Source organism: Gymnogyps californianus, chromosome 10 (assembly GCF_018139145.2).
Source record: "Gymnogyps californianus isolate 813 chromosome 10, ASM1813914v2, whole genome shotgun sequence".
Classification (NCBI taxonomy): Eukaryota; Metazoa; Chordata; class Aves; order Accipitriformes; family Cathartidae; genus Gymnogyps; species Gymnogyps californianus.
In genome coordinates, this window is record NC_059480.1 from 15,770,383 (window position 1) to 15,790,537 (window position 20,155).

The 20,155-nt window shown below is 46.0% G+C and overlaps 1 protein-coding gene across 1 annotated transcript in view; it reads left to right on the top strand.

The window, feature by feature from the left end:
* The window catches only part of MB21D2 (Mab-21 domain containing 2), a 62,667-nt gene extending 50,056 nt beyond the window's left edge, over nucleotides 1-12,611 (top strand). The window contains exon 2 of the mRNA XM_050902539.1: nucleotides 8,933-12,611. Within this exon, the coding sequence (XP_050758496.1) occupies nucleotides 8,933-10,197 (1,265 nt within the window). The 3' untranslated portion in view covers nucleotides 10,198-12,611. The remainder of the gene's footprint in view (nucleotides 1-8,932) is intronic.
* The last annotated feature ends 7,544 nt before the right edge of the window (nucleotides 12,612-20,155 follow it).

Sequence of the window (20,155 nt, forward strand, 5' to 3'; positions counted from 1 at the left end):
TTCTTTTTTTTGCTTTTTTCCCCTTGCACCATGAAATACCCCTCTCCATTGGCATACAGGATTTCAGCTAGCTGGGTGGCTTCCACCAGGGCACGAGAACTGGAAAAAAACTGGGACACTACTTTTAAGATTGTTTTTGAAGAAGACTTTGGATAAAGAAGCTGATTTCTTTTACGAGGGGGTGCTGGCTCCCTGCAGTGTGTTCTGTCACCATGTGACAAGATTTCTAAAAGGAGCAGAATCAGGACACTGGTGTATCAGTCTGCAAAGAGCAGCTTCCTTTGCTTGCCTCCCATATTTGACTAAACTGGTATTGGTTCAGTCTCCCCACTCCCCTCCCACCCCCTGCCTGCTTCCACCAACAGTCCTCTCAAAATGTGCTTTGTAACTAAAGGCTCTCCTAAAGAGCTGACTCTTTCAGTTCTCCTGCGTAACAAAAACTTGTGCTGCTCATAAATAGATTTGCAATTACCAAAGGAAACAGAAGAGTCAGTGCCATCCAGCTGCATCAGAGCCGACCTCCCATCCTGTCTTAAAGAAGCCCCTGAAATTCAACACACATCATTCGGGCATAGCTGGGAGACCTCTGCGGGCATCTTTCCTTTGAACAACATTCCTCTTCCGCAGGATCTGCTGTTTGCAGCAGAATTGTCAAGGAACTGCAGAGTGTCTGTCTCGTGTCTTTACAAAAAATGACAAAAGCTTTTTGTTTTTTGACTAGCCCAGGGTTTCATGTATTTCTTATAGCAGTCAAGGGTAAGAATTGCCTGGCCAAAGCAGAGGATCCTGAGATTTATCATGAGCTTACAAATTGGTTCTCTGCTAATAACATCTGGTGTGTGGTTAGTGTCGTCTGAGCAATTCCAAGCACTTTCTGAGCATCTAGGAGGTCAAACTTCCTTAGCTTTTGGGGCTTACAGGAGGGTAATGATTTTATACAGAAGAAAAAAAGGCATCCCCAAGGTTATGCATCAAACTAAGTAGACCTGGGAGGAGAAATCAAGAGCCCTGACTATGCTGGGTCCTGTGGAAGGATTAAGCAGTAGAAAGAAGGGAGGCAGTGGTATAAGTGGGTGATCCCTAGCCTTCCCTATAGAAAAGATCACCTATATAAGGAAGATCCCTTTTATATGTCTTCTCCCTAGGCTGCCAGGAGGCATGAGGGGGGCATACACCCAGCATAGTGTTTTTTGGTCGCCCTGGTGAGATGAATGGGCACTACTCCTGCCTTTGACAGCAGATATGTCAGCTCCCTGCAAACCTGGGTGGGCTCAGCTTGTCTTAGATCCTGGGCTCAGGCTCTGCATCCCTGCAAAGTGTGGTTAGTTTCCCAGTGACACATTTCTGCATATCCCAGAAAACATGCCTGGAGCTGGGCCTTGCAGTGCCGCAGGGCAAGCTTCCCTACAAGGGCTCTGTGCTGCTTCTTGCTGGAAGTGCTGAACCAATGAGGGCAAATCAGATCTGTTGAATCAAAAGCAATTCCCAGCATTTCTGGTCTCCTCAGACACGTGATTGCTTCCTGGAACCCCTCTGGATAGCTTCCCTTCGTGAGAGTTCGTTTGCCCCAGGGTCTCAGATGGGACTATGGAGGAATTTAAACATACAGCCCTATTGATGTCAGTGGGGACTTTCTGTTTTCTTTTATGAGGGATATGTACCTACGTTTCTTCCCAGGTGCTGGGAGTGCAATAGCAGCAGTACGATGCTCACTTTCTTTCAGTATGATTACTAAAAAAATGTTGCTTAAGACAATAGTCAGGTCTGTGCAAGACTGGCTGCAAGTAACAGGAGACTTCTGCTAGAACACAAGCTAATGGTTTGGAGAGGACACACTTTAAATGCAAGGTCAGCTGGTGATCAGTGCCAGAACACCACATCATTGCTATTGATTGAGGAAGTGAGCATCCAAACCTCTTGTTTTGTGGAGATTAAGTTAACTGCAAAGTAAGAAGGAATGGGGGAAGAAGATATCAATGAGAATGTCAGCTCAGGTGTTGGATTTCTCTAGAGAACATCTCAATTTTAATTCTGCAGGCTTTCTCCTGGTGTGTGAGGGAGAGAGAGGAGCTGGGAGAAGGACACTTCTAATTTTGTCCAGTTCTCCTTTCCCTCCCTTCTGTCCATGTGCACGTGTTGAAGTGTGTAAAGCACCTGAGTATCCCAGTTCTTCTGATCCTTCACAGACAGCACTCTGTCCCTAGGCTGAACCCACGGTGCTTTGGGTCTTTGGCAGGGCTGGAGAGGGTACTCTGGCATCTTCGGAACTCCAATGTGGGGCTGAAGGGCAGGTACCAGGCACGTTTACTCTGTGCTGCAGCAATTTTTAACAGCTGATGTTACACAGACTTGTGCTTCTTCTCAAATCAGATTAGATGGCAAAGTCAAGAGGTGAGCAGAGAAGCTCGGTAATGAGGAGCAGCAGCTAACATCACCTTTACTTGCTGAATTGCACTGCACAGCTGCCTGCGGGCTGCAGCCAGCCCCTTGCCATTAACCTGGGGTCTTTTCCTTCTGGAGAGAAGGGGCAAGCTCCTGGCTGAATACCCCACAAATAAGCTCGTGTGCCTCGTTTACACACGTCTGGGGATCATCATGCCCCTAAAGGTCTTCAGCAGCCTGGCCACGGTATCTTTATGGTTTAGTAGCCTCTTGCTTGCCTCCTGTGCTGGTGATGTATGGAATACATTTGTGATCTTAAGAAGTTGAAGATGATCTGTGAGGGACCACATTAACTTTCTGAGCCAGCTTGCAAACCCTTCCTGGCACAGAAAGTCTGCAAGGACAGGGATATTACAGTAACTCATGGGCCCAGCAGCTTACAGGGAGCCTTCCAGGCTGTGCAGGAGGAATGGGTGATGCAGGGGTCAAGGAAGAAAATCAAGGCTGTGCACTGTGTAGACTGTCTCCTCCCCAGCAGGGTGATGTGGAACATGAGCAAGGCTACTACAGACACTGGGGTCTAAGTTGGAGAACAAGAGCAGTGCAGAGCTAGTGCCTGGGTCTGGCTTGGCTCCCAGAAGAACTCCCGTGATACGCTTCTGCTGTGTGCAAGGTTCTGCAGATCCTCCTTTGTGGAGCCTCTCTGAGCACCCACTGCTCTTTTGACCTCTCTCTAGTTCCCATGCAGCAGAAGTGTCCCTTAATTCAATGACTACCCTGAACATCACCCCATTCGGTTTGATGAGACCAGGTTAGACTAACAGAACAACATCTTTCTTTGCTTACGTTTCCTTTTGGTGGCAATGATTGTGTATCTAAGGCATCAGGAAGGAAGGCTTCAAGAAGGAACCCAAAATTGGGAAATGCATATGTTAGAAATAAGGTTTTGTGTAACTTTTTCTTGTGGTCAGTTTCTTCAAAGACAAGTGTCCTGGTTTCAGCTGGGATAGAGTTGATTTTCTTCTTAGTCGCTGGTACAGTGCTGTGTTTTGGATTTAGTGTGAGAATAATGTTGATAACACACTGATGTTTTAGTTGTTGCTAAGTAGTGCTTATCTTAAGTTAAGGATTTTCAGTTTCCCATGCTCTGCCAGCTGACCCGAACTAGCCAGAGGGATATTCCATACCATAGAATGTCATGCCCAGTTATTAAATGGGGGGAGTTGGCCAGGAGGGGCGGATCGCTGCTCAGGCGTTGGTCAGTGGGTGGTGAGCAATTGCATTGTGCATCACTGGGTTTTTTTCTTCTCACCCCCCCTTCTTTTTTTTTGTTATATTCCTTTTCATTACTATTATTATTATTGTTATATTTCTTTATTATTATTGTTAGTATTATATTTTACTTTCGTTACTAAACCGTTCTTATCTCAACACACGAGTTTTACCTTTTTTCCCTGATTCTCCTCCCCATCCCACTGGGAATGGGGAGGGGGAGGACTGAGGGAGCGGCTGCATGGTGCTTAGCTGCTGGCTGGGGTTAAACCACAACAACAAGTCTGTGTGTTCCTCCTTATTTACACAAAGCTGGTCATGAAATAGCAGCAGATCCCAGCATGCACTGCAATGGTCATGAAATCAGTTCATCTGAAATTCTGTAATGGGTGGAGAGCATCTTTGCATTGCTTTTTTTTAATGGGAAGAATAGTCTCTGTGTCCTGTGCATCCGAGTCCCAGTTCATTCAAGGATGTATCCCAAATGTAGGTGTTATGTAAAAGTAAATCTCTTTTCTCTGTCTTTATTCTCCTTGTGTCACAGTGCTTGGAGTAGAAATAAATCCTATTTTCCTGCCACCAAAGGAACAACATTGGAATGAAATTCTGTCTGTAGAACTCATTTGCTCACCTATGTTATTCTGAACTGACTGTTTAGTAAACTAACCAGCAAGCTTGGCCTACAGGTGCTGCTTCTAATTCTCACATTCTCACTTTCCCTGCTTTTCTCATGCTTGTAAGCGTACTTACCTGTTACGATGCCAAGTTTTATAGCTTGGGAAGGTCTTAAACTAGTTACACAGCAAGGAAAACAGAACTCCTTTAAGGTGCTTTAGACAGAAGTGGTAACTGAACACCAGTCTCTTACTTAGCAAAATACCAGCTTTGCCAAACCACCTTTTCAAAAGAACATGTCACACAAGATATGACTGCAAATTATGCATTTTGCCTGGTAGCAGCAAGAGACTTCTTAAATATCAATGAACCTACTTTGATGCCATGAGAGCTGGTCCTTCAGCTAAAAGAAATTTTTTTGTGTTTGACTCTACAAGTTCTGGGTTCGATCTTTACAGACAACTCCACAGGGCTTCTACAAATTTCATAAGGTTATCTGTAACCCCTATTTCCTCCTCCTCGCAGGTGGTCCTGGTACTGAGATGGAAAGAAGAGAACTCAAATGGCCCACTGGTGCTATTATCTTAAGTACTTGGGTCAAGTACCAATCTTGATATTTTTCTTCTTTGTATTTGCACTTACATGCTTGCTGAGCTGGAGTGCCTGCTTCTGTTGTACGTACACGTGGTTCTCTCAGCTTGCATTTGGGCTGTTGAAACTTGGGATGAAAGCTTTGTGCCAGGGTAGTGTATGCCATACAAGGTTGGCTAATGGGATTCCTTGAAATCCCTTCACATTTCAAATAGATTTATGAATAAGGGGGGCAGTTTGAACACATTGCAAACCCCTAAAGCCTTAGTGAATCCTGAATTTGGCCATCTCGACTATTTATAGAACACTCTATGCCTATTCTAAATATATTTCCCTCAAGGGGACCTCATCTCAACCCCCTGCTCCACAGCTTAAATTGGATCAGCAATGCTGCTATGATCTGTTAGCAAAAATTCCTTCTCTAGCTCTGTGGTGGAGCTGCAGATGTTGCTGGTCCAGGCCTTGAAGGGGAAATTCTGTGCCAGGCATAGCTCAAGGGTTTGGATTTAAATTCTGCAGCCAGCCAGGCAGAGAGATATTGATGATATATTGGATCATTTCCTGTAGCCATTGCCTGATTATTCTTTAATATTCCTCCTCTGCTGGTAGGTCTAGAGTTCTGGAGGGGGAAAACCAAGTGATTTACGGGCAGTGTATGGCACCTTTCCCTTTCAGGAGTCTTCAGCGTTGCAAACTAGGCTTAATGGTGAGCACACAAAACATTTTCTTTCTAGAGGAAGTGTAAAGAGTGTTCTGTGGGCAGAAAGCACTTCCTATTGCAAGGATGCTTCAAACTGGTGTTCTCTTTTTCCTTCTCTGCTACAGGGAAGAGAAGCGTCTTTTATGTGGGAGTACCTATATGACAGTGCTTGGAGAGCTGTACCTCTGACTTTATGGGATAGTTCTTCCTGAAATGTTTCCTACCCACCAGGAGCAGAAGCCTCCTCTTTGCTAGCTGGCGTTTTGTAACACCTCTGGCAGTAAAGCAGGCTGTGCAGGCTTTGTCCAGTGCAAGCTTTGTTTTGTGTTAGTGAAGGCAGGAGTGCTGTAAGATGGTATAGAATTAACATTGTAGGAGTGACTCCTGCTCTCATCTGGCTTTGGAGGTTGATCATACATGTTCACTGTTATTTTCCAGGCAGATGAGCATGGGGCATTTAGAAAGCAGGGCTTGAGTCCCACTTGCTGTTGATTGAATGGGGTCGGACTGTCAGCTCTATTGCTCCCACATAAGGACAGAGGATCTCTTCAGGCCAAGGAGAGCAACTCATCCCGCAGTAGATTCTGTAGTGGAGAATCTCTACCTTTTAGAAAAATCATATGATTTTCTTTTTCAGTCAAAGGCTCTGGCTGTACCACAGGATAGAAGTTTTGGTGCAAAGGGCACACTGCAGAACTTCACAGGACGTTTTTCATCCTTCAAGTTTAAAAATATTTAGAAAAATACATCCTTTATTGAATTCTATAGGTTTGAACGGTTTCTTCTGTAGGATAGTTACCTTCTGTCTGCCTCTCTCAGGAACATCTGCAGATCTGCGTGGCAGATGCTGCAAATCACAGTCCTGAGTGGAAAATTTTTGGCAGGATGGGCCATCAGGACCCTACATATCCTGAATAGCTTTGCTGCCCCACAGTAAGGGTCGGTGCTAACTTGTATGCTTGGAAAAAAGCAACTGCTCCCTGTCCCTATGATGTGATTGACCCAGACTCTACTTCATGAGTCTTGGACTCAACTTACCACTGGGGTGTAAAGCACCAAGACTGCTTGCACTGGTTCAAGGACAGGATTTGGAAGCAGTGTGTCAGTAGTGTCTCCAGAAGTCACGTCAACTTAGGTACCTGTTAGAAATCTCCTTCTTCTGGGTACAACGAAGGAGTGACTGCCGCTTACTTGGCCTCAGGGATAGAGAAGCCTGTGCAAGGCTTCGCCACTCCATAGATCAGAGTAATGTAGCTCACTGTGTATCTAAGCCTCAGAAAATATTTTTGAGGTTGACAGAAGCTTTTCTTGGTTATTACCCTTTAAGGATGAATGGGGCAGCATGTGGCAAGATCGCAGAATGGGATTAGCTCGGGACTTAGCAGGAAGAATTTCTTAGCACTCCTCCAGAGCTATTTCCTTCTCTTGCAGCCTCTGGAGCTGCATGAAATGGAAAGGGTTATGTCCTTGCCTGCCTGGCAGGAAAATCATCCCAGCTCAGTGCAGCAAAATGGACTGGGTCCAGTGGTCTTGGAAGCAATGAAACAGCTATAGTGTATTTAACAAGGAATTTCACATGGGGGATTGCACAGTTACCCTGAATATTGCCCCAAGACGCATGGCTCTTCACACACAGCCCTCTTCCTACAGTCTTCTTGGCTATTCCAAGGAATCAGTGTCAGCATAGCTTTAGATTTTGCTCCAGTCATGGCTTACCTGCATGCATGCAGATAGTGTTTCCTTGCCCCTGTCCTAGCATGCAGGAAAGGACAGGTGAGTCTCTCCGAAAGCACTGCAGTGCCATTCAGCCTAGTGCAGCACTCAGCACCTTGGGGTGCTGCACTCTGCTAGGGAGACCCGTTCAGTTCAGGCACTATCTGTGATCCCATGGGGATGTATTAACTCAGGAAAGGCTCTGCAGTACTTGGGGCTACGCCAGGATGGGTGCTCAGACTCTAGTGCTGATCATTTGTGTTAGTGTTTCAGTAAAAAGACACTCCTAATGTGTCTGTCTGTGGTTCTGGGCTGACAGTGTGATTGGCAGCTTTCTGGCTCGCCTCGTCATGCCTCTGGCTAGTTATTGCCACTGATGTCTCTCTAAGACTGCCTTCCTTATAATGGAAGGTCTCCATTTGACCACTCTTGATATAAACAAACTATGGTGCCTTTCGAAAGCTAGAGTAAGTAATGCCTGCCAACAACTAGTACGTTTGTGCTTGTAAGAAATAATGATATATCCCTTTTGCAGTGCTTATAAGAAATTCAGCGTCTCCATTCAGAGTCACTGGCCTTAGTTCCCTTGTGGCCTAGGTGTATTGTCTGAACAATACAGAGGGCTGGGAAGGAATCAAGAGCATTTAACCACAAGACAAACACCAGGAGTGAAACAGCCCAGATAGCAGAAGCAGACTACAGAGCACTCGAAGTGCAGAGCTCAATTTTAAGCCTAATTTGAACATTGAATGAGGTGCTAATATCTCAGCTACTGTGTGGAGCCTTCTCAGTCTGCTGTTTGTGTTCTGTGAACAGGGTATAGTGGTATATATGGAATACACAGTGAAAAACCGGCTTTGCGCAACTGGTGCGGGCAGTGCAGGGTGAAGGGAAGTGTCTGGTTTTGGTGATGAAAATAGAAATCTGTCTTCATGTCTGTGCTCTAGGGAGCTGATCAGATATTTTAGGGCATGATACCGTCATTACAGCTTGAAGAACAAATTTCAGAGCTGGCTTCTGTAATTGCCTGATAGTTTAACCTGTCTCCATTCCCGCATAAGAGGAGGACGTATTGCCTTCGTTCATGTTGCCTTGTTCATCAGTAAATGTAAAGCAAATTGTAAAATCAGACCTGCTTGAACTAACATTTGTAGCTATTCATTCACTCGCGGACAAACCAACCTCCTGATGCCGGTCCAGCTTTTTTCTTATGCCAAACAGAAAATAAGAACAGTGAGCCAATTAATATTCTCTTTTCTTTTTGAAGTGTCGGAGAAGCATTTGGATACCATGGAAATGAGCGACAATATGGTGAAAAACTGGTTTAGAAGGTGTTTAAGAAGTTAAATTTAAGCCTGGAAGTAGCTTTGTTGTGTTTTACCAGAGGCTTCTGCTTTTCTCCATTGCTCCCAGTATGATGTTTAGGATGGACTTCACCCATTCCCAGGAAAGCAGGGAAGGCCCTGCCCTGAGTCAGGTGGGACTAAAGGTTGGCTGAGTGCTGGGCCTGATGTACGTTTGTGTCACACAAACGCTGATGGATACCTCTGGTTGCTTTTCTTCCTGCTGGGTATGGGATGTGTTTTAATCCTGGTTAAATCCTGTATCCCAGATCTGTTTGCCTTCTCTTGAAAGGACTTCTGTTTCTTTCTTTTGCAGGCATGGTTCAGAAACTTGACCAGAAGCTGCCTGTAGCCAACGAGTACCTGCTGCTTTCAGGTGGTGTGCGGGAAGGTGTGGTGGACATTGATCTTGATGAGCTGAATGTTTATGCACGAGGCACAGACTATGACATGGACTTCACCCTGCTTGTGCCCGCACTGAAGCTGCATGACCGCAACCAACCAGTCACGCTGGACATGCGCCACTCGGCTTTGTGCCACTCCTGGCTGAGCCTGCGTCTGTTTGATGAAGGAACTATCAGCAAGTGGAAGGACTGCTGCACGATCGTGGACCATATCAATGGAGCTACCAATTATTTCTTCTCGCCAACAAAAGTCGCAGACTGGTTCTATGACTCCATTAGCATTGTCCTCTCCGAGATCCAGAAAAAGCCTCAGCGAGGGATGCCAAAGGTGGAGAAGGTAGAAAAGAATGGGACTATTATATCCATCATTTTGGGAGTGGGCAGCAGCCGCATGCTGTACGACATTGTCCCTGTGGTGTCCTTCAAAGGTTGGCCAGCTGTGGCCCAGAGCTGGCTGATGGAGAACCACTTCTGGGATGGGAAGATCACAGAGGAGGAAGTCATAAGTGGCTTTTACTTAGTGCCTGCATGTTCCTACAAGGGGAAGAAGGACAATGAATGGAGGCTGTCATTTGCCAGAAGTGAAGTGCAGCTGAAAAAGTGCATCTCCAGCAGCCTCATGCAAGCCTATCAGGCCTGCAAAGCTATCATCATCAAATTGCTGTCCCGCCCCAAAGCCATTAGTCCATATCACTTGCGGAGCATGATGCTGTGGGCTTGCGACAGGCTACCAGCCAACTACTTGGCCCAGGAGGATTACGCAGCCCATTTCCTCCTGGGTCTCATTGATGATCTCCAGCACTGCTTGGTCAACAAGATGTGCCCTAACTATTTCATCCCCCAGTGCAATATGCTGGAGCACCTCTCTGAAGAAACCGTCATGCTGCATGCGCGGAAGCTGTCCTCAGTCCGCTCAGACCCTGCCGAACACCTTCGAACTGCCATCGAACATGTCAAAGCAGCCAACCGGCTAACACTAGAGCTCCAACGGCGGGGCAGCACCACCAGCATCCCCTCCCCGCAGTCAGATGGAGGGGACACCAATCAGCCAGATGACCGATTAGCCAAAAAGTTGCAACAGCTAGTGACTGAGAACCCTGGCAAGTCCATCTCTGTCTTCATTAACCCAGATGACGTCACAAGGCCCCACTTCAGAATTGATGATAAATTCTTCTGAGCTGTCGTCAATGTTTCTTGGGATTTTTTTGTTTCATTTTTAAAAACTCATGCAGTGTGCAAGTTTTTTCGTTTGGTTTTCCCTGATGACTTAGTCTTTTGTTTTTTACATATCCAGCATAGATTGGGTCTGTTGAGAACAATCTGAATAAATTATAATTCCTGGTTCTGCAGGACGGTGCAGATTTTGAAACAGTATATTACTATTTCATATGCTGCTTTGATTTTTTTCACCCACCCAGCCCCATTGTTTGTGAGTAGTTTCTAAAGGAGAACATGCACCATAAATACACATGCCATAGTGTAATGTACATTTTTTTTCAAGCTTCCATAATTTATGTACATTGTTGGGCCTGGGGAAGGGACAGCTCACCTTCCGTTGCTTTGGAAATTCACTTCTTTTCCCATGAGCTTCCATCACCCTAAAGAAATGAGGAGAGACTCTGGGTTGGAAAGCACTACCGGTAATTTGACGAGGCCAAGTCTACTGGGCTGAAGCCCAGTTCATCTGTTCTTCACACTTCTTACACTAGGGGAGAAAGTTGACTTTAAAGATGATGATGCAGCTTTTGAGGGAAAGAGTTGTTTCTGTTTTGATCTACTTTTTGAATGTAATTGTTCATAATTGGACCTTGTACAGTCCAGAGGGTTGTTTCTGCTGCTTTTCCATGCGGAATAAGGTTATGGAATGTTAGTTTTAGTGTGTGTAATTATTCAAAGCCTTATTTAAATTCTATTAAAGAACATACCATTATAAATGTTAATTGCACTAATGAAATCTCTGCCATTACCTCAGTCCCACTGTTTGTGTTTCTTTCATGAATTAGCATCTGTTATTAGGTCTCAGTATTGCAGATTGCTTGAGGGCCCTCGGGTCTCATGGTTTCAGGTGATTTCTTGATTGTCTTTTGTAAAAGGCTCTTCCTTGTTAGCCCTGCTATGTGTGAGAAGTCAGATTTTTGCATTGGCATATTTCTTTGGATGCGTATTGTGTGTTGCAGTGCATATTGCATTAATATGTATTGCATGTTGTTGAAACAGGTTTACCATTAGATAAGGATGTAATGCTAAAGCAGTGGTATGTGCAAAGTGAATCAGCCAGACCTCGAGCAAAGGAGCTACCTTGCTTCTGTAATGCATGTATTAGGCCTGATCCTTCATGGCAGTTACCATTCCCTTGACTCCTGTGGACTTTCTGACTTACCCTGGGACATATGAGATCTCTTTGGTCTCATGTTTGCAGAAGTTGTGTGTGTATGTAAACTTGTGGTGCAACAGTAGCCTTGAAAAACACATACGCTTTCCTTTTGTGTGTAGGATAAGATGTATGGTAACAAGGGTTAGTCTGAGCCAAAAATAATTCCAAGAGTTCAAGGATAGAGTGGCTTTTTGTGGCTGGCTGGCCAGTGACTGATATTTAGGCCTTAAATCAGCAATTTGGGCTTACTGGTTATCCCAGAGAAGCTGTTCTGATCCAAACTTGATGCATGTTTTAAAATGTGATTATTAGAGCAGGTTGAAGTATTTTTTAAATATTTGACAGACAAATGAGGCACGTATCTAGTAAATTCTAACAGATAAAAATTGTGTATGAAAAATGTGTCACTTTTTTAGCCCAGCCTTTCTGGTAAAGAAATCAGGCTGGTGGAGCAACACACCAGCAGCTTTGGAAACTGCTTTATTAGATGGCAGAGAGGTTTTGATACCTGATCTAGTGCCCAAGTCATGTCTTAAAATGAAACTTTGGCTCCTCTATCTCTTGGGCATATTTGAAAACTTCACCCCATTGCTGTAGCCAAGATGTTCACATTTACCTGAATTTACTGGTACACACTTACATGAGCCTGAAGAAGCTCTCAGAAATTGCTGGCTAGTTGGAGTGGATGAGGATTTAACTTTAAAGCACAATTGGCTAGTGATAGTGAGCCCTGGTGCAGCTGCGGTTATGGTCCGGGGAAGGACATGTATTGACTTCAGCAGAAGCAGAACTGGGTCCTACCAGTGTGGCTATTGCCAAAGATGAGCCTCCATTTAAACCTGTGTAACCTGCCAGGGGAGGCAGGAGAACTGACTGGGAATCCTCTCCGGAAGTGCTTGGAAAATGCAGATTCATTGAAATGGTCTTTTCCCCAGTCTCCGGGACTTCTGTCTGTTGGAAAAAGAGTCTGGGCTCCAGGATGAAGTTTCCCATCACCACATGAGAGAGATCTGCTCAGCACAAAGCAGCAGTAGCCTCGCAGGCAGAGTACTTTCCCGGGAGTCCCAGTGTCTGTGCTGGTGCTCCTGAGTTATGCAGAAACACAGCCTTCCTCATGCCAGTTCAATGTCCCAATGACCGGCAGTTTGGCTAGCCCATGTCAAGCTCTAGTGTGTGCTCCTTTTTTTGGTTTTAATTAAAAAACATTTTGAAAAGTATCCATCTTGTTCTTCCTGCATTATGAGGAAAATGTGTGTGTGTGTTGTTTTTTTTTTTTTTTGTGGGGGAGAGGAGGCTTGGCTTTTTACTGGACTGGAAAGCAATTTCCCAGGTAGGTCTGAGAGAACATTATATCCTCTGCCTGGATCGTCTGTCTTCCAGGGAGGCAGAATCCTAATCGCCAGTAGGTTTTGAATCTCAGTCTAGTATTTGCTCCTTTCCACATACTATCGCTCAACTTAATGAAGCAGGTTGCCAGCCCAGAGAGGTGATGCGTGCTTTGTGTATTAGAGAACACTGAAGGCTCTATTTTCTTCCTCTCCTATTGTCCCCTCTTGCCTTTGATTATATGCTGGGACAGACTTGCAAAATGCATAGGTCTCTATGTGGGATTTCAGAGTCGTGAGTGGGTTTAGATACCAACGACCTGTTATTCTTCACTACCCTCTGCAAGTTTCAAGGGGACTGCAGTGCTTTTCCTATTGGGGAGTTCTTGAAAGTCCTTCACACAGGCATTTTAGAGCACTCAACCCCATGGGGTTAAAGACTTGGCCAATCTGACAAACACTGGAGTAAGAGGGAATTTGCTTTAAACTAGCAGTGTAGTCATGTTCCCTACTGATGTCAAGAGGAGACATGTCAGTGCTGTGAGACAATGTCTCAATGGGAGCTTCAGTTCTGCACCCACTGCTATGAGGGATAAGATTTTTTTTTGCTTTTGTCCATGAGCCAGCAGGAGCTGGCTTCTTCCTGCTGGCGGGTGATGTTGCAAAAGGACTGGGACAATTAGTGAGGGGTTGGCTGCATGTAGGAGGTCTCCCTTATGTGTCTGCATATTACTGCCTTCTACACTGTTAAAAGGGAGGGGAGTCCCAGCCAAGAGGGTCTGGCCTTGAGGCATCAGAAAGGTGGGGAGGAAGAAAAAGTGCCCTTCAGAGGCTCCACTTCCATTTCTCAGTGTGAGCCTCCTTGGGCATCCTGGCTGTGGTCCTACTCTTGGGACAAGCAGTTGCCTTTGTTCTTTCCGTAGGGCTTCTGGCCAGTACCACAACAGGAGGAGCAGCTAATTTGACTGGTTCCAGTTGTTGTCACTTCTTCTGGGAGACCCTGAAGAACCTGTCACTTCTTCAGGGGGACACCTGAGCTGCTGCAGAGCTGACAAAACCACCAGCCAGTGGAGGGTATTCTCTGTGCTGTGTTGGGGGGAGTACTCAAATTAGAGCAGAAGAGAACAAGAGCCCAAGAGTTTTGTGAAAGCCTGCAGTCTCTGCTCCTTCAAGCATGTTATGTCAAGCCTCAGTCACTTCTGGCTGGCTGTGATAAATCGGTTTCTCCACATTTTCCAATACTTTAGCCTGGAGAAATGTTGGTGCTCTAACCAGAAAACTACAACTGAGCATCAGAGTCCCTCTTTGCAGGGGATTCAGCAAAATATCAGCAGAAGTTTAACCATCCACTGCCCAAAATAGAAGCCAGTCCCTGAAAGCCATTTAAAGAGCTGTTTTTTAATGATCTGTCTTTTCTGTTGTCCTGTCACTGTGAGAAGTAGCTCTAATTTGATCTAAATTCTTGGACTTTCCCTGATTGCCTTGTTCCAGTGGAGAGCAACCTTGTTTTGGCAACTATGGTGGTTCTGGGCTCAACAGGGATATCCGAGCTCTGTGCCCTTCCACTTCTTGGTCTCCTCATGGAGGTATAGTATGCTGTGAGAGAGGCTTGTGTCTGCTACAAATTGACAGGTCAGTGACTGAAACAGGCACTGAAAGACAGCACTCACTCTTGATGTGAGATGTGCCCTCAGCTCAACTTCTGTTAGCCAGTGTTGTGAGCCATATGAAATGATCCCCAAACTCTTTCTGAGGGCACTGTGCTCTAAAACAAGTACAGGGTGGCTGGCTTCATGCAAGATGCTGTCCTGGTGCCCAGCATCTGCCAGTAGCTAGTGATCTCCAATCAGTTGTTTAAATTTTCTGGTAAATCTGGGGATACAGGGAAAAATGACTACTTAAAAGCCTTAGAAGGCCAGAGATTCCTGAAGGTGGCATTGCTCAGCTCTCCAGAGGCTGTGACTGGTGCTTAGACCCAGCTCCACTCAGCTGCAGCCTCTGAAAACATTTCTGTAAAGAAGGTTTATTTAGGTGTCTCGCCAGTCTGGTTGCTGTGTAGTGATGAATGCACACGGCAGCTGGGTGATCAGACCAAAAGTGTCCAGGAGGTGGTGGCTGGGGCTGGAGGGTCACAGGACAGGGCCCAAATCCCATTAAAGTCCATTGGGACTTGAAAATGTGCTTGAAACTAAGTGTGTGCACTTTGCTGGATCAAGCTGATTGTGATCAGACCAAAAGTAAGCAGACGTCTGTCATATTTTATTAACCCATGCATAATACAAGCAACCACACATAATGCAAGTGAATGTGGCAGAGGGAAAGGGGAAGATAGACTTTGCTAATGATTATTTCTCAAAATTTTCTTTTTTTAACGGTGTGCATAGTTGGTGCCTAGAATTGCTTAAAAACATCCATCCTTTTTTGCAGGTTCAGTGCTGGATACATTTTGCCACTTTGTTTTGTATTAAAGCCAGCGTGTTCGAAAGGTCACTGGGCAGCTGAGTGCAATAATGTTCAGATTCTCCTGGCATTGCTCAGTGATTAGAAATATTCAGCATGCAAATAGCTTGTTCAACTTCAGCAAGTACATCATCTCCCTCCTGCCAGCCTTGCTTGGGGTGAGCTAATGGTCTTTTAACATTATACAGCTTAGAGAGTGACTGTCTCTAATAGCTCCTGATTAAGCTCTCCAGAAAGGCAAATAACCATCATGGGGCAAAGGCTAAACAAGGGGAGGGGGGCAAAAAAAGCACAGATATTAAAAAGTTGCTGGCCAAGGGACTCTTGCTGACATGTTTTGTGTTTAGGGAAATTCAGCATTATATTTAGCACATTTTGGTTTTTGAGAACTGTCTGTCAAATGGATCCCAATTTATTTCCTCTGAATGCTTTTAGAATAGTGATAAAATAGCCCTCCATCCCTCCTCCTCCCCCTTTGCCCATTTATAATCTATTATTTTAGGGCTGCTCTGAGGAACTATTGTGTTTTCCTATTATCATTGTCCCTGGCTCAGCACTGTGCTTCCAAGCTGAATGTAGGCTTTTGGGGGTTATTTTTATCTTACTGACCTTCTGTGGTAGAGGAACACGCTCTCATTCAGTCTCCAGACAGCCCGATTTGCCGAGCAGAGAGGTGTGGGTGCATATCGGGGGCATCAGGCTCTCTTTAAACTGACTCAGCCCTGTCTTTCCCTCTCAGTTTTTGTGTGTTAGGAATATCAACGTGGAAGACTTGACTGAGGTCTTGCTAGGCACAGAGAAGACATGATACGTGATTCTGAAGTCAAGCAAGCTCTAGTGCAAAATGAAAATTGAGCCCAAACAGCCACTTTTCTCCCTGATTCTCAACCCCTCTGACCCCTTTGTTTTAGCTTTATTTTGGGGAGGTGGAGAGGAGAGAGATGGACTGCTTTTGTCCACTTCAGTGAGTACAAATCATAGCTTTGGCTTAGGATGTTAGACACTTCATTCATTAATGGCTCTGTCTCCAGGGCTCCCTGTTGCTTTACGCCCTATCATGACATCGGCGGGACGGGGAGAGGGTTTTATGATCTGTTCAGCCAATTCACAACAGAACTGTGTGAAGAAAGGAATGGGCTTTTTTCATGAAGGGCTAGCGACCTTGTGTCCTCCTGCCTCCTGTGTGCCAGGGCTCATGCACACAGTATGTTAATAGCCACTTCTGAGGGCTTCAGCTGATGAGAGAATAAAGGCCAAGGTGCCTCTGTGCAAACCAGCCAGCTCCCCTTCCCGGCCTTCGGCATCCCTTGCAGGGCAAGCCAGCTCCTATCTGAAGTCAGTGCTCTGAGACCAGACTTTGGCTGGTTGTGTTTGCAGGGTCTGCATCTGCAGATGATGTCAGGCCAGGGAACAGCTTCCTACAACTACTGCATCAAGAGATAACTCCACTTGGCTGATCTGAAACAGCACGGAGGAGAAAATCCTTCCTGCAGAGAGGCCACTGCAAAGTCTAACCTTTCTTACCAGCACTATGACTTGTGTAGTGACCAGGAAGACTCCATGACTACTGCTACCATAAAGGCACCCTTGTGTCTAAGAGCTTATGAGTGTCACACATCAGCCGCTGTCCCTAAGAGGTGCTGGGGCTTTTCTGCCTCCTGCTGCCATGTGGGATGGAGATCAGGACTGTCTTAGGACTACCCTGGCAAGGATGGCAGAGGGGGAGATGGAGTTGTTGAGGACACACTCCCCCCTCACTCTGACCCCCAATCTCTGCAACACTACCATAGCTGCAGCAACTGGTTGCAGCTTCTACGACAAGATACCATTTGTAGAGCTTTCAGGAAGAGAGGGTGGATCTTACCTGGCAAAGATAGCTCTCAGGGAAAGCCTGCAGCGAGCCCAGTGATTCCTGTGCCTCCCTACTCACTTAGGGAAGTGCTCAGTGCCTGCAAGGCCCTTCACTGTGCCTTACACCTTCTTTGCAGCCATGTAAACTAATGCAGAAGAGTTGGGGCAGTGAGGAACAAGGACCAGCAACAGTGTCTCTGCGAAGGACATGTTTCCCCTCTACGTCTCATGGTGTCCAGTACATGCACATTCAGTTGTGATTGTCCTGTGAGGATCCTCCAAATCTTCCTCAGCTATTAATTATTGATACGGGGCTCAGAGGAGCCACTTCAGTCATGGAGTTCAGCCACCACCACAGTCAAAAACACCGACACTGGTGTTTTTGATGTTTGGGCTCCAGAGAGTGTCTAGTCCACCCCCCGCCCCACACTTCTTAACACCCTGTAACAGGCATAAGGGCTGTAGCAGAAAAAACTCAAAGCTGCAGCCTTCATTTAGCTTCCCTCAGAGGTTCCCTCTATTTGCTAATGGTTCTGGCTGGTCTTGGTTGATGTACACAGTGCTATATTCATTACGTTATTTTGTTAATCACTGGTGGCAAAACTGGAATTGGCAAGTGTTGTCTTTAACCCCTGGACTGCTCTTAGTACATACAGATGTTATCTTGCTGAATACTTGAACTGGCTGCACTAACATCATCTCTGCTACTAATTAAAATGGAGGTAACGATGGTGGGAAGTCATTACAGAAAGCCTCCACAAAAAGCACGAGCCCATCGGTTAAAGGAAACTGAACCCAACGGTCCTGAATCCCACCAGCCCGTTGTGAGTAAGGACTGATAAGTCCACCAAGGCATATGTTACCAGGTCAGTATTACAAAGCTAGTTCCTCACTTGTTCTTTCCCTGAGGCATGGCTCTATTCAGCATCAAAATCCACTGAAGGCAGAATGTGAAACCCAGCCCACCAGGAGGCATGGAAAGAAGTGCTGCTCAACTGGTTCCTCCAGTTTGTTTCTCTGTTGCACCCATCCTGCCCCATGCCCCTCTCCAAAGCATCTTTAAATAAACTCTCCAGAGGTGTTCTGCTACACAGTAGTGAACTAAAATGAAATAAAATGCTGCTGAAAGGAGCTCGATAAATGCCTTGTCATATTTTGTTATAATCGCCTAGAGCAACCTCATCGTCTGTGTCATCTGTCTCTCCGGCTTAGTCATGGAGCAGCAAGCATCATGGTGACTGTGCAAAAAAGGAAGAGAAATGCAAGTTCATGTGAGTTGGAGAAAATAATTCAGAGGTACTGGCTTGTTGTTCTAATACACAGTGCTACCCAGGGCTGCCAGGGCATACTGGTCCAGCATGCACAGAAATCATGCTCTCCCAGGTAAAAGCAAGCTACGAAGAAAACTGAGTGAATCCTCCGGCCTGTTAACTTTCCAGCTCATTGAGCAGGTGGAAACTCAGCAATGTGACTGTGTGGAGGGCTGGAGTGAGGCTGCAGGGTGTGGGAAGAGTGTCAGTACAAGCAGGCTGGTGGGCTCTTCAGCTGGTGCTGCTATACCTGCACACGGGCACCTGCAGTTGCACTACCATACACCATTGTGCAACTGATTGAATACAGTCAGTGCTTGAGTTTGAAAGCCATTTCTAAATAACAGCTCAAGAAATAAAGGGCCAAAAAAAAAAAGATGACCAGCTAAAAAGCAGCACATCATGCACAGCCCTTCCACAGAGCAGAACTGAGAGTGAAAAGGAACTTCACCTGATCAGTTTTAATGTTGTGGTAGACTTGGATTTCCTGCCCAGCTGCCACCTCACAAGGAACCTTACTGTATTGTGCTCTGCCTGGAAGGGGATTTGTTCTAGCTATACAGCTCTGATAACTTTGGAAAGATGCAGTCTTGGAGGCAAATGCAAACACATGTCCCACCGCTCCAGTTCAATACTGAGCATCAGGCACAGCGGTGGTTTGCGTGTGGCTGCATATGTCAGATACTTGAACTTCTAGTCTTCCAGTTTCTTGCTATATTAGTGTCTTAGAAGTTCTCCTGAACAGTGAAGATCTCCAGGAGATGTTTCCCACCTTGATACTTCTGTCTAAAATTACAAGGAAGACAGTACAGTGCAACAGTGCAAGGACAAGGCATGTTAAGTAATTCCCATACAATGTGCCAAGGGATCTTCATGGTGTTTGCAGAACAGGGTCCTGCCTGGTTTGCCTTTCCTGCCTCTCTGTGCCTTCACACCCATGCACACACAGGAGGGGTCTCAGGTGTGGTCTGGAGGTGTTGGGGACAACTACAGCTCCCCCTCCCTGACTGATTGGCTCTGGGTTCAGCCCAGCAGAGCAGTCGGTAGGTCTGGGTGATCGTGTCTCTTTGGAGTCCAGCTGTCCCAGTGGCCAAATCCTGTTAACTGCTCACCTTTTATTTCAGGCATGAAAAACTCCAGCTATACAGCTGCATATGCCTTGAAGAACTAAACATATCTTTGCACAAAGCTGGGGGGGTTATGAACTGCTGCGGTTTATGACTGGGGGTGGGATTTATTTGTCACAAAGAACTGAGTTAATTTGACTATTTGTGCAACCAGATCTCAGGTCTAAGGGACCAGCAAGGTGTTTAGACATCTGAGTCATGCCCCTCCTGCATCGCTGGTGCTTTCTGGTAGAGACCTGCTCCCTCAAATGCTTGTTTAGTGGCATGATGCCATTGTCATACAATAAGTCGCCCCAGCGGCTGGCTGGGTCCACATGTAACCACATGTACTCCTCTGACCTGACTGCAAAAAGGTCCTTCAGATCTAAATGACATTTCTCTTTCAATAGTTACCACACTCTCACTGAGCATTTCCCTCAACAAGTGCATCAGCAAGACACCCTGTGAACCTGAAGAGCTCTGACTGGGAGCCAAGGGCCATCGCCAGCTGGGAGGAGATGGGGTCCATCTTGCCCCCCCTTCCCAGCACCCTGTGCTTGGCTTGGAAATAAGACCTGGGTCTTTTACTGGCGACATTCAGCAAGCAGAGCTGATGTGCCTGCACAGCACAGCACAGCACAGCCCTGCACAGGACCAGCCCAGCACTCTCGGGCAAGGCAGCTCTGCACACAAGCTGATTTGCTTTTTC